The sequence below is a fragment of the Suricata suricatta genome, chromosome 13, assembly GCF_006229205.1.
Source record: "Suricata suricatta isolate VVHF042 chromosome 13, meerkat_22Aug2017_6uvM2_HiC, whole genome shotgun sequence".
Lineage (NCBI taxonomy): Eukaryota > Metazoa > Chordata > Mammalia > Carnivora > Herpestidae > Suricata > Suricata suricatta.
Genome location: NC_043712.1, coordinates 7402474 through 7416578, shown reverse-complemented (window position 1 = coordinate 7416578; position 14105 = coordinate 7402474). Strand labels below are relative to the sequence as shown.

The 14105-nt window shown below is 56.2% G+C and overlaps 1 protein-coding gene and 1 long non-coding RNA gene across 13 annotated transcripts in view; one reads left to right on the top strand and one right to left on the bottom strand.

The window, feature by feature from the left end:
• Window positions 1-367: 367 nt before the first annotated feature.
• SH2D3C (SH2 domain containing 3C) overlaps window positions 368-14105 on the bottom strand; it is a 30749-nt gene continuing 17011 nt past the window's right edge. For 8 of the 12 annotated variants that reach the window (XM_029919500.1, XM_029919502.1, XM_029919505.1 and 5 more), the window contains 9 exons: window positions 10150-10278; window positions 8575-9029; window positions 7211-7335; window positions 5096-5631; window positions 4050-4165; window positions 3349-3520; window positions 2453-2564; window positions 1853-2059; window positions 776-951 (listed from right to left, as the gene is read on the bottom strand). In XM_029919500.1, the coding sequence (XP_029775360.1) occupies window positions 776-951; window positions 1853-2059; window positions 2453-2564; window positions 3349-3520; window positions 4050-4165; window positions 5096-5631; window positions 7211-7335; window positions 8575-9029; window positions 10150-10278 (2028 nt within the window). Of the gene's footprint in view, window positions 952-1852; window positions 2060-2452; window positions 2565-3348; window positions 3521-4049; window positions 4166-5095; window positions 5632-7210; window positions 7336-8574; window positions 9030-10149; window positions 10279-12920; window positions 13041-13977 lie in introns of all 12 variants that reach the window. The other 4 variants (XM_029919504.1, XM_029919508.1, XM_029919499.1 and 1 more) reach the window with 4 other exon arrangements.
• On the top strand, window positions 1456-6622 carry LOC115275769. The gene is made up of 3 exons (XR_003901735.1): window positions 1456-1680; window positions 3158-3536; window positions 6349-6622. It is a non-coding gene; the product is annotated as an uncharacterized LOC115275769 (long non-coding RNA).

Below are 14105 nucleotides of genomic sequence, written 5' to 3'. Positions count from 1 at the left end.
TGGGCTTCCCAAAGCAGGAAACAGGGTAGCAATAAGGGGCTGCCCACGGTTTCTCCCACCCTTTGGAATTAGCTGCTTATCTCCCCGACTGGTCTGTGGGAGTGGGTTTTACTTATTTATACTTGGGGCTTAAACCCACAAACCATGAGATCATGACCTGAGGTGAAATCAAGGGTCCAACACTCAACCGACTGAGCCATCCAGGCTCCCCGGGGACTGGATTTTAGTATTGGCTGTAACTCTGGCTGCTGGTAGAATCTGAAATGTCGCAAGTAGTAACTAAGTATTGACTGTTGAATGACTTTTTACACTTTTCACCTGAGAAGAGACGCTTCCTTCCACCCCAGGGCCCCCAGAGAGACAGAAGAAAGAGTCATAAAAGTTTATTATATGAAAGAAAGTACATGGCTTCTGTACATCTATTTACAGAACAGACAGACATATTTACAACCAGGTGGAGGTCTCAGTGTCCAGCGGATGCCCCGGAAGAGTGAAGAGGCGTGAGGACTCTCCCATGGCAGGAAGGGGAGAAGCAGGAGCCGGAGGGAGGGAGAGGGTTCCGGTTCTTCCTGGAGGAGACTTGGTGGGCATGTAGCAGGTGGGACGGAACCCAGGGTCCATGCAGGACCCTGGAAGTGCAACGGAGATCCTGGTTTGGGCCCAGAACATTCTTGGGCTGATCACAGTGTCTCTGGGGTGCTCTGGGGAAAGGCCTGTGCCCCTCTGTCCCTGTTGCTGCCCGCAGCTGCAGAGGGGAGGGGTCCGTGGGGGGGTGTCACAGCTCGCTGGAGCGGACAGCAGGCTCCAGTTTGTGGGACAGGGCAGTGAGGACCTTGTCAAACTTCTCGTAGCGTCGGGCCTGGCTGCTGCTGGCGCCCTGGCTGCCCCAGAGAAGGCGCATCTGGAACTCGGTGCTGAACACCTCCAGGAGCTCTGGCCGGGCCTGAAACCCTGCAGGGCAGGGCGCAGAGGTCAGGGGACTGCCACGCAGGGAAGGCCCTGGGGCTCCAGGACCTTGCTCCCAAGGCACCTCCCCCCAGCTCCACCAGCAACCTAGCAAGGTTTATTGATGAACATGACCATGTCTGCCACATATAATTTTTAAATCACTAGAAGATAAAAAGTATTAGTGTTAATGTGGGGGCATTTTTCTTTTCCTTTTTGTATTTTTCTGTAAGTCCCAAAATTCTTCCTAAGAAATGAATACATTTTGCAAGTACATTTTTGTACGTAAAAAATTTTTTTGTTCTTCCCGAAAAAAGCAGGAAAAACAAACACCAGAATATTCTCACCATTTGCCTCTGATACTTGTGGGCGATTTTTGTTTTTATTTCCTTTTTGCTCAGCTGTAATTTCCAGTTTGTCTACAGTGAACTTTCCCGACTTAAATCATGCCTAAAGCAGTAAAAGATGGACTGACTGAAGCCCCTTTCTCTCTGCTCCTTTCACGAGGCAGTTCTCCCTTTCGCCTACAGGGGGAGCTCCTCGAAGGCAGGGCAGGTGTGTCTCTGCCCAGGCCAAGTGCTTTGCAAACAACCTCGTAAAGTAGTCCAGCTAGGACCTCTACGTCACAGATGAGACGACTGAGGCCCAGAGAAAGACACACAGCTTTGGTGCTCTTTGAATCATCTCTGTGTCCCTCCCACCCGCACCGGATGCCTTCCACTAACAGCTGAACCGGTAAGTGAGTGAAAAATGGATAAGAAAAACGAGTCAGGGAGTGGAGAGGGAAAGAGGGATGAGGAATGCAAATGGACGTTTGGAGGAAAGGGGAGAACCAGTCCGGGGGAGGGAGGCCCCAAGACCAGGGACTGTCTCGCCACCCCCACCCCCCATTCGACCTGTGACTCACCCTGCAGCTTGACCTCAGCGTTGGTGTGATACAGGCCTCCGTGGTGTGCCACGGTGCGGGCAGCCTCCAGGTGGGCCAGGACCACCTCCACGCCATGCTCCGTGCTGCCCCAGGGCTCAGGGCTCTCCGCTGGGGCCGAGTCACATTCCAGCAGAGTGATAAGTGGCAGCACATGGGGAAAGGTGGTGTTGCTCAGCGGCGGGCCCTCTGGGGGAGGGAGGCAGGCGCTTAGAGACCTCGGAGGCCCCACCATCCTCAGAGGCCCCACCATCCGCTCTGGCTCTGGTCCCAGGAAACAGGTGCAGCAGGGGGAGGGTCTGCCTGGGGTCCCTGACTGAGCCCCCACAGCTCCTGACTCTCGAGGCAAGCCCCTCTTTTTTGATTCCTCCAACTGAACCCACTGCAGGCCTGGCACAGCCCCGAGGGCCCAGCCTGGCCCTGGCTGTGGCTCACGCAGTCGCCCAGTGCAGAAGGTGAGCACAGGGAGAATAGCCCACACCGAGCTCAGTCAAGCTCTCATCATCTACATTGGGAGAGCCTTTGCCGGCCCAGAGAGGGCTAGAGCCTGTCCAAGGTCACACAGCAAGGCAGGGGAGGTACCTTTGCCCTCGTTGAGGCTCTTGAGAAATGGCTTGAGCTTCTTCTCATAGAGGATGGCACCTTCTGTGTGTCGCTGCCGAAGGGTCACCCACGTCTGCTCCAGCCGGGCAATCTGGGGGAGATTAGACTGTGAGCAACCAGCCAGGGGAGGGGCACGGGCCGCAGGCCACCCTGCTGAGTGGACACCCAGATGTGGGATAATTATTATCATGGTCACCAATTCATGTATCAGGGACAGTGCTGGCTGCATTTCACAGTCTCTCTTGAAGCTCTTGCAACAACTCATTTTACGGATGAGGGAACTAAGGGCTCAGATCCGAGAATGACTTGCCCAAGGGCATTCCAAAATTAAGTGGCAGAGCTGGGAATTGAACCATGGCCTCTGGGACCCTGTTGAATATATTGGCCAGGCATAGGAGAGCAAGTGTAGAGTGTGAATGAGGTTCGGGCTCTGAGATTAAACAGGCCTGGTTCAAATCCCAAATTTTTGAGTCTCTTTGTGACCTTAGGCAAGGACTGCTGTGCCTCCATTTCTCCAGACGTAAAATGGGACAATAAAGGCACTTACCTCACAAGATTGTTTCGAGGAATCAGTGCCTGTAAAGTACTTAGTGTAGTGCCTAGCCTATATTAAATGCTCGCTAAATTATAGCCATTTTCTATTTATTCTCGACATTCATATAATATTCGTCACTCATTTTACAGGTGGGTAAACTGAAGCCCAAAGAAGGGGAAAGAGCTGGACTCAGTTCTCACAGTTACCCTTTGACAAATGCTGCCTAAAAGTCACCACGTTATTCCTGATTCAAGATACGACCATCCCGAAGGAACGCATCCCAGGGCTCCTTCCAGATAGCGACTACCTGAAGCCCAGCTCGGGATGCAGCCCTCGGTACCTGAGCCATATCTAGGGCGCCCATGACCGCAGCGAAGCTGAACATGTTGCCCATGGTCCCCCGGAGTTCCGCCGCCAGCTGGATGGTCTTGTGCAGAAGCGCTGCCCGCTCCTCGGCGGAGCCCGTGCAGCCCAGGATGTCCACGGCCAGCATGATGGACATGGTGTGGAACCTGTCAGAGCCGCCAGGTCAGAGGGGAGGGGTCCTGTCACTGCTTGTGGTTGGGCGCGGAGGAGCAGAGGGCCGAGCCCAAAGTGACAGGTTGGAAAGGGTCAATAAGAGTAGGAGGCGTGGCCAGAGTGAGGGAAAGCAAGCCCAAGGCTTCTGATTGGTCAGTATAAATAGGGGCGTGGCCAGAGGCTTCTGTGCGCCCGGCTGAAGGACTTGTGATCGATTAGCAGAATTCAGCCGGCTGCAGTTTTAGGAAAGAAGAGTAGCTAGAGCTGATGGGCGAGACCAAGGCTCAGGAGTGTGATTGGCCAAGAGGGTGCAAAAGATGAAGCCAGAGATAGAGGACTTAGTTTTGGGGAAATTAGGATTGCTTGGAGCTGGACACAGAGAAGTAGCGATTCGTCGATAGATAGAGGGCGTAGCCAGAACCCATGATTGGCCAACCCGCCACAGCAAAAGGGCAGCGAGGTAGCCCGGGGGTCCCCCTCCTCGTCTTCGGATGCCTCTTCGGGTGCCGGGGCTTGCCTTACCTTTCCAGCAGGTCTAGTCGTAGCTGCCGGCCATGGGGGAGGGTGAGCAGCTCCATGCCCCAGCGGACTCCCATTAGGGTCTGCATCTCCTTGGTAACGCCCAGTATCCTAGCAACCTGCAAGGACGCCCAGAGGGCTGATTAATTTCCTGTCGCGGCTGGCCCATGCCATCTGGGAGTCAAAGAGCTTTATCTAGGAGGGCAGCGTGGCTGGGGGGCCGGGTTTGAATTCCAGCTCTAACCCTCTGCTGCGGAGCAAATGAACCTCATTTTCTCGGAAATGAGGGATAAACGGGAAAATGCCCAGAGGTGTTTGATATGTGCCAAAAGTGACTGGGATACTTTATTCCAGAAGGCAAATCTGAGGCCCAGGGAGGGAAAGGGCTCGTCCAAGGTCACACACTGGGCCGAAAACCCAGAGATGCTCCCTTCACACCTAGCACTCGCCACAGGGCAAAATCTCTACACCCTTTTCTTGCTTCCTGAGCTCAGAGACCAATGTGGCCTCCAAGTAAAGTAATCATTGCCTCCCGCCAAAACTTGAGAGGGAGAAACTGAGGTGCAGAGAGAGTCCTTAGATGATCAAGATCCATTTAAAGCAAAGACCCAGGCATTTGACAATTTAGTAGGAGTCTAGGCTCTGAGTTTTGCTTATTTTGTCCTCTAGGGGGAGTGGGGGCAGGTAGTCTTGGCTTCTACAGTTTACATTCCTCGAAACTGCTAGGCTGACTCTCAGCAAGCTCAAAAAGTGCCTCATGGAGGGAGGCACACACCACCAGCTTTCAGCACTGCCCAGTTCCAGTGCCAAACTGGAGGAAGCAAGAATATCTGTCGTTTGCTGTTTAAAAGGAGAAAATGAAGGCCCAGAGAGGTAAAGTGATCAGCCCAGAGTCACACAGCAAGTGAAGGACAGCTATGAAGCCAGAATCCAGGCCCACTTGCTATACTTGGGGGAATTTAGGGGCTAACTCCTCACCACTCCGACCGCTGTCCCAAAGCCGGAGGACAGAGGTGGTCTCTCTGCCCCAGTGCTCACCCAACACCTACCAGGCAGTCAACTTTGGTGACGTGCCGGGCCAGCGTCCGGGCATCCACTTCTGCTAGCAGCTCCTTGACCTTGCGCAGGAGGCCCACTTCCAGTGGCCGGTTATCCTTGGGGATCAGTAGTGACTGGAAGGTGGCTGGGTTGAAGGAAGAGGTGGCTTCCACAATGGGGACCTTGAAGGTTCTGCCCCAGTCCCCCTCGGGGGCCCCATTTTCTGACAGTTCCTTTAGCCTCTCTCCGTAGCTCCTGGCCTGCCGGCTGGAGGCCTCAGCTGCTGCCCACTCTCGGCTGCCACGGACAGGTGGCTGGAGCTGGCAGTAATGGCCAGAGTCCGGGTCACTGTAGCTGCTAACTGATGGTGATGGGGAGGCCTTGCAGAGCGTGTGGGAGGGACTGGCATAAGGGCCCTTGTCCGATTCCCCAGGGGGCTTTGGGGCACTTCCAGGACACAGCTGGGGTTCACTGGAGCGGCGGGTGACAGGCGAGGCAGGCAGCGCTGTGGCAGAAGGAGCTGGAGGGGCAGCGTGGACACGGGTCACTGTGGGGAGATAAAGGGAGAGAACCGGTTACCAGGGCTCCCCACCCAGGGAGGTTCTCCTACCTCTTCCCAAAGGACAGGCTCCATCCACCCTACAGGGGTGATGTCCCCCCTCCCTGTACCCAGGGTGGGGCCAACAGGCTCTGGCAAACTGACCAGGCCTCTGTGACACTCTCAAGTCATCTGAACCCCAGGAATTTGCACACTGTTACCCAGAGGCTGCTGCAGCCTTGGGGAACCACTGAACTAGTCGGAGATTTCCATGACTAGGGATGCTAATAAGCCCTTGCTGGAAGTTCATTGTGTGGAATTATTTCTCAGTGAATTAGCAATAGTGATTTATTGAGGACACATGTGCCAGAGGCCGGTGCCACGCGGGCAATACCCTGGGCAGCAACAGCAAACCCATCATCCAAAATTAGAGGTGCTGCATACTGAGCCCTTACCACCTGCAAGATCCTTCCTCGTGCATTAGTCTACTTAACCCTAACAACCCCGGGGACAGGTACTTTCATGATCCTCATTCTACCATGCCAAGCCTGAGGCTCAGGGAGGTGGACTGAGCTGCCTGAGCTTCTCCTGCCCAGCAAGGGAATCAGCTGGGATTTAAACCCTCAACCCTGGATACTTTCCGCTGCCATGTTGCTGAGAAAATGTGCCATAAATAACCTGTGGCAAAGAATCTTAACTTTTGAACCCAGGGGAATTGTTTTGCAGGGACGTGTGTACTCATGACAAATCAGCGAGCCTGGGATTAGGGAGGAATTTGTGACAAGCTGTGTAGACGACACTGTACCAGAGCACCTGCAGCCAAAGGTTCCTTCCAGAATGCCCGCGGGCCTCCCTGCATGCTTTGCCTGCCATGTGGACAGTATGCACTATGGCCTGTTAAAACCACTGTTGTTTTTTACTTTCAGAAATGAAGTAGTAGCATGTTTCTAGAACAGGAATTTTCTTTGTATTTAAAAAAAAAAAAGGCCGCAGTATTCTATACTTTCTGCTCAATTTTGCTCTGACTCTAAAACTGCTCTAAAAAAAAATCAAGCTTATTTAAAAGGAAAAGAAAAAAAAGAAAAGCAAAAAGCACAAGACTAGCCTGTTTGAGCCAGCCACTTGGAAGCAGGATGTAGTAAGCCCCAGGCAATGCAGGGCCCAGCAGGGCCCGGGACACTGGTAGGCGCTTGACCCGTGGGGGGGCCCGTGGGGGCCGAGTGTTGCTGGACAAGCTGACTTCACAGCATTTGAGACCAGGTTCAGCAACACAGTGAGCCTTTAGCAGACTTCACTGCATTCTGGAGAATGCGCTGGAAACCACTTCGTGCACAGTGCCTAGTGCCCAGTAAGGGCTCAATCAATCACTGCTGAATATGCCATGGATATGTTTTGTATGTCAATATCAGTAGTTCCGCTGGCTGGTTTTTAGCCTAAATGCTTGCAGGGCATCCCTCTCAGTAAAGAGGTAGAAACACACATAATCAACACACTGTAGCAAAAGTCACCAAAGACGGAGCTCCTGTGCATATACAAGGTCACTCCCACCAGATCGCCCCACCTGCCCCTCCCCCTCCATTGGCCATACCAGTACTGTAGGCGGGGGAGCTGGGACTCTCGGAGATGGGGGACATGGGCGAGTGCAGGTCTGGGATCTGGTCCATGCTGAGGGCACAGTTGCGGATGGACTCCCGGGGGTGGGGCAGTGATGTGCTGTGGAGCAGATACCCTCATGAGCAGAAAGTCCAGAGGGCAGGGTCCTCAGCTGGCTTTAGGACCACCACCTCTCCCTCCATCCTAGATTGACTGAACTTCAGAGGCAGAAAAGGCTTGGAGATTGTAGAGTCCAACCACCCAACTGGCAAATACAAAACTGAAGCCCAGAGGAGGACGTGTTTGTGCAGTCCACCACCCACATAACTGCTCTCTTCCCGGAAAACCTTGCCCCAACTTGGAGAACTGGCAGGGAGGCAGGGCTAGCAGAGAGGATGAGGAGCCTCAGGGAACTAGGCCGCCCAGCCTGGCACCTCCTCACTGCTCCCACACTATGCTCAGAATGCCAGATCCTCGCACCATTACAGTCACTAGTTCTATATCACAGGCAAAGCGGCTACCGCCCACAAGGTATCCAACCAGCAAGTTCTTGGCTGATAGCACGCAGCGCAGGCCTAGGGAGTTGGGACCCATGCAAGTGCTGGTGGCACAGGACGGCAGGTCTCTTTGCCAGCAGCCAGGGAGGCCATGGAAATTAGGGGCATAGACTTTGGAGTTCCGGACCTGGGCTTGAACCTCAGTCTCTCCCTTCTCCAGCAAGTGGCTTCCCCTCTCTAAAACTATCTCCTTATCCGTAAGGTGGGTGTGTGCCCAGGAGCCACCTCCCAGGGACATGCGAGTTGATGGGACTGGGCACAGAGAGCACTTAGCACAGGGCTGCGTGCACACTAGGGCATCAGGAATGAGTTGCTGCTGTGGCTTTTCCTGGCCTCGTCACACACCAGCCCCGAAGCAACAAGGTATATCTAAATGTTTCTGGGACATCCCATGCCCTGTGCAGTGGTTTGCACACTGCAAAGCCCTCCGCTCTACTGCCTGCCTTAACCTCGGCAGGTGGGTGGGACAGGGACAGGACAGCACCCAGGGGTCCCCTAAGCCAGGGGGCTATCTGAGTGGGGTCCCTTTATGGGCAGGGCCATGGTGGTGAGAAAGGAGGTGTGGCAAGGCCCAGGGAGCTCACTAGTCGTAGCAGAGGTGAGGCTGCGACCTGGACCTGGCTGCCTGCAAGCCCTCAGCTCAGCCCGGCCTCCCCCCTCCTCGCTGCACATGAGGCTCCAGGACAGGACTTCCACCCAGTGCAGTGTGGCTGGGCCTCCTGTTCCTCACCAGCCCTCTGAGGACTGATACCCCAACTTGACAAATGGGGAGACCCAGGCCTGGGGCGGGGTCCTCACTTACCTCGTGGGGCAGCCGTCGCCGCGGGTGACCTTGTCGGCGGTGAGCCCGTCAGTCATGGTGACGCTGCGCCTCTTCATGTGGCTGCCCTTGGGGCCCGAGGGGCTGGCGGGGCCGGCAGCCTTGCCGCTGCCCTGGCCCAAGCCATAGCAGGCCTCCAGGTAGCGCAGCGGGAAGGTGCGATTGACGGGGCAGTAGATGATGGCCCCGCTCTGCTCCGACACAGCCTTGCGACTGCCCACGTGGTACCGCACGAGCGCCGGCACGTGGTCGAAGCTCTCCTGCTCAAACAGGTACTGGATGTGGGTGTAGCTCTCACCCGCCTTCACCACCACCTTGTTGATCTTGAAGTGTAAGGCCTGGTTGCGCCAGCGGCAGGTGAGCACATAGTCACCCAGGCTGGTGAGTGAGTCCCGGATGAGGAAGTCGCCATTGCGTTGCACCAGGGTCTCCGAGACCTGCGGGAGGCAGGGGTCAGGCTGGAGTGGGGCAGGGGCAGGAGAGGGCCAGACCCAGGATCTGGGGGACACAGTGAACAGAGATCTAAAATTTGCGGGGGGGAGCAGTGACCCAGACTCAAGGGGGCAATGCAGCCACAGTGGGTCTGGTGCACAGGGGCTCAGGAATGGGAGAATTAATGCCCTGGAATGTATGCTACGGGGACACTGAGTCTGGGGACACCTGGGGGTCACCATGATCTGAAACTTGGGTCTCAGACCTGCTCCTTCTCAGGGCCCATGATGGACAGAGTGAATTCCCAATCCTCATTCCTCCAAGCACGCTGTGCTCTCAAATGGCCCTGGGCCTTCCTACCCTCAGGCTGATTTTTCTGCCTGCACCATCCTTCCCACCCTGCCTGCCTGGTGCTCTCCTATCCATCTTTCACTGGCCTCTCTTGTCAGTGCCCCCTCCTCAGGGCTGGCCCACATTCCCTGCTGGGCACTCCATTCTTGGCGCTTCCTCCACTGGGCTCTGACTTCCTACCTGTCAGCCCCCACCTTGTACTACCAGCCCTCAGGGGAAGCCACCACCTCCTTTCTCTGCATTCTTGGTGCCCAGCACGGGGCCTGGCAGAGCTGATGCTGGACAAAGACCGAGAGTATGGTGAGAGATAGAATAGGTGACTATCAGCCTGTCTGTGTCTCAGCCCAGAAACTCAACTGTGCCAAAACTGAGAATCCTAAGCACTGACACTCACTAACCAAATGCACAAGGGGCTGATGTATAGCCCCACAGAAAAAAAAACATTAAAAATGAGAGTAATAATAATAGCAATAACAACATTAATAATAACATGGAGCTTGCTACATATCAGACATGAGATTAAGCACTTCCCACAATAACACTTTGAGGTAGGTACAATCATTATCCCCCATATCACAGATGAAGAAACTGAGGCTCAGAGGGGTGAAATGACTTGTACGAGGTCACACAGTCAGTAAATGATAGAGCTAGACCTCATTGCCATCCACTCAGATTGAATCTACCAAGCCATGGGTCAGAGCCTATCCGGGCAGGGCTGGCCAAGGCGGTGGGTAGAAGCATCTAGGGCTGAGGTCCCTCCCAGGGCCCACTCACCTCACGGGGGATGCGGCCATGGTACCAGGCATGGCTGCGGAGATCCGTGCTGCTGAGTTTGAGTTCCTCCTCCAACTCCTTGTGCAATTTCTCAGGTGAGGAGTCCAGGATGTACTTCTCCTTGGAGAACTGGGCAGGAGACAGCAAAGAGTTAGCATCCAGTCTGAAGCCCCCTCCCTTCTTCTCTCCCACCCTCTTCCCACCCCAGGTGAGCTGCCTCCATTCTTGGACCCTGGGAAGACTTAGGCACAGGTGCCAGAAAGGTCCTCACCCACAAGTCCCTAGCCCAGCAGGAGTAAGGAAATCTCAACTAGTCCTACTATGTTCCAGGCCCTGTGCTATGTGCCAGGAGTAAAGGAGGCAATAAACAAACCAGTCCCTGTCCTCTCAAGGAAGCTCCTAGTGTAGGAGGGGAAGAAACAGCAACATGAACATTTGAGCAGAAAAAGGTCAGCACCAGGGTACTGGACAGCGGCAAAGAGCCGGGCCGGCTTTTAGGAGGGAGAAGATAAAATACAGGCGAGGCGGAGTGATCCGGGAACCCTTCCTGGAGAGAAAGGGAATGACAAAATACTCATTCTACACCCAAAACACCAAATTGATCTTGCATTGGGAGAGGGAGGATTTCTACAGGTGGATCTGGGAGGTAAGGCAGCAGGAACCCAGGAAAAGGCATGGACAAAAACACAGGGCTGGGTGGACGAGGATACATTCGGGATGAATTATACAGTGGGAGGCTGGAGGAGGCAGCTATAAACAGGGAAGCAGAGGCCCCCACACAGACACTTCTGCTGTCCTTTACAATTCCCAAAGCCTTTCCCACCTTGCCATCTCAAGCAACTGACCAGAGAGGGAAACTGTGGCCAAGCAGAGAAGCCAAAGGGCAGTCAATGGAGTCAATGCCCAGGACTCCCGCCTTCCACCTGCCAAAGGGGGAGACTCCTGGTTTCCTGGTTACTGTGGCCCAGGGTTGGATACCTAAGAGCAGAGGGAGGGGAGTTCCTGCTGCCAGGTGCACCCCCATCATGAAGCCCTGCCCAACCCTGGCTGAGCCATGTGAGTTCTCTGGACCTTGGTTTCCTCCTCTGCAAAATGGGCATAATGACAGAACCTGCCCAAGGATGAAAGGAGACAATACTCCTGAGTACTGTAACTAGCCCATAGTTGTCCCTGTCACTGTGAGGACATGTGGCATCACTTCCTCTCCCTTCCCCCAACTCCAGGCCCCAAAGGTGGCTGCTCTAGGATAGGTAGACCTGGCTCTGAACTACCCAGACAGCAGGACAGATGAAAGGGAACACTAGAGGGCCTGGCTTCAGTTCAGGTGACAGTCTTTCCCCAGGACCCCTACTCACTGGGTCTGAGGGTCCTCCAATCCACTCCCTGCCTTTTCAGACTTCTTAAAGATCTCAGAGCCTAACTCTGCAGCTCCCTTCCCCACACTGCCTCAGTTTACCCCAATCCACACTGCTCCCAAGACACTCTAATTCCCAGCTTCAGCAGTATCTAGAGTCTCTGACTTCATTATTTCAACAATAATTAAGCCCCCACTCTGGGACAGGTCCTGTGCTAAGGACTGAGGCCCCAAGGTCATCAGGACAGGTGCCTTCCACCTTAGAAAAGCCATGCAGTTCCAGGGTTTCTGAATGTTCAGAGATGCACAGAGAGCTCTGGGAACAGCTAAGAGTGTCCCTCATCTAGTCAGGGAGCAGAGTCCCTGAAGAGGTGATGTTTCCACAGAGGCCTGCAGAAGGACTGGATGAGCCCAGCAAAAGCATCAAGGGACAGACAGGCAGACATGTGGGCAGGGAAGAGCTTCTGGGAAGAAAGTGGCAGAGCCAAGGTCCTGGGGTGGGGGAAAGTTTCAAAGGGTCAGGGATGATCAGGGCAGGTGGGACAGGGCTCTCCGGCTGCTGTGGGCAGCTAGAGGCCACAGAGGCTTTTTCAAGATTCAGTCTGCTGTGTGCAGAGTGGCGTGGTGCTTTCCAGGCAAAGGCAGGGAAGGGTGCGGCACAGGGGTGTGGGCTGGGGAAAGGGTGTTTAAGTAGCCTTTGACTGGGTGTGGGGAAAGATTGTGGATGGAGTCAGAGAGGATTTCAGACGTAGATCCTGAGAAGACAATGAGATACTCTCCAAGGTGAGCAAGGCTGGAGCAGGACCAGCTTGGTGATGGACACTTGAAAATCTGGGCATTGAGGAGTGTGTAGGGCTCTGGGACAGATGGTGGGGGTCGATGATGGTACAGGTGCTCAAGAAAAGACAGGTTCTTGGGATGGGGATTCTGTACATCCTCATCCATCCAGGGTAGAAACTGAACTGAGCTGAACTGAGATTGGGGTCCCCTTGGATACCTACTCTTCTGTATGGAGTTCCCTATTCTTCGGGGTCCTTGGTCTCCCTCCTTATATCACACCACACCCTGGGGAGGGAAGACTGGGAATCACAGGGGAGAGGACAACAGTACCCCAGCCTTCCGGGGTTCTTCTCCTTGATAAAAAGTATATAATTGAGAACTCATCCCATTTCCCCAGCTGGAGCAAGATGGACATGGGGCAAAGAAGGCGAGCGGGTTGTGTGGTAAAGAACCTGGCCACCAGACTCTGCCCACCGCTGTGTGACCTTGAGCTAGTCATTTCCCTCTCTGAGCTTGAGTCGCCTCATCTGTAAAGGGGGTGGGGGCGGGGTACTAGGCTCCACTTTTTCAATGCTCACAGGGAGAATCTAGGGTAACCAACTAGGCCCTCCCACACACCGAGCGTGGGGAACCTTACGGTCCTTGTGCCCTCTTCCTCACTCTTGACTCGGGGGTCCCCAGCTCCCAAAACTGGGAGGTGGGGGGTGGGAGTTGCGGGCTGGGGCGCGAATGCAGCATCCTTGAGCTCGGCGCACCCCTATTGGCCAGAGATGATCTCACCGCCTCCCCGCCTGCGCGCGCCTCATTGGCCAGAGCGGGGATGCTGCGCTCCGCTGCCGGCGGGGCCGTCATTCAGGCGGGCTCGGGAGCGTGTGTGTGTGTGTGTGTGTGTGTGTGTGAGCCTCGCGGAGCGCAGAGGTGACGCGCCCACCGTCCCCCAGGGGGCTCCGGAGGCAAAAGCGCAGAGACCCCCGATCAGGCTCTTGACCCCTAACCCCCAGCCCGCGCCCAGCAAGCCTCCGCTCCAGCTTCCTACGGTCTGGCAACCCCAAGCAGGGCTAACCCCAGATGATGCTCCGCAGAGAGGCGGGGTCCGGGTCCTCCCCTCCACCCCCTTCCGTTTAACCCTTTCACCACCGCGGCGCGGTCCCGCACTGCCCTGCCGGCTGGGCAGCGAGCCCCGCGCCCCGAGCCTGCCCAGCCCACCTGGAGGGCGGGAGGGTGGCGGGCTCTTTCCCCAGCCCCGGCACCCGCAGCATCTCTTCAGCCTCCCGCCCCTCACTCAGTCCTCGGACCCCAGCCCAGCGCCCCCGGTACAATGGGGAGCCTGGCTGCCCGGGTCAGCCGCAGGGGCCGGAGCGCTCGCTGGAGGGCCGGCAGGACGCCGGGGACCGCAGCTCCCGGTCCCCAGTGCCCCAGCTCAGCTCCTCCTGAGAAGAAGGCACGATCAGAACGGCAGTCCTGTAGCCCCGAGTCCCGGGAGCGGCAGCCCGGACCCTCACCCCGCGGAAACGGCTAGGCGCCCAGAGGTGAGGCTGGGGCGACCCCGCCCCCTCCCGCAGCCCCTGCCCCTTCCCCTGCCCAGCCAGACCCTGCGAGGCCCCACCGGGCTGCAGCTCCCGGACCCCGGGCCGGGGCGGAGCGGCCGGGGTCCCAGCCTGGAGCGCCTGGCGGGGACCGAGCCGCCCCCTCACCTGCACCTGCACGAAGGAGCCGCGGTAGAAGCAGCAGGCGGCGGCCGATAGGGCGCTCCACAGGCTGCACCGCTCGGTCATGGTGGGGCCGGGCGTCCGGGGCCGGGCCGGTGCGGGGGGCGGCGGCC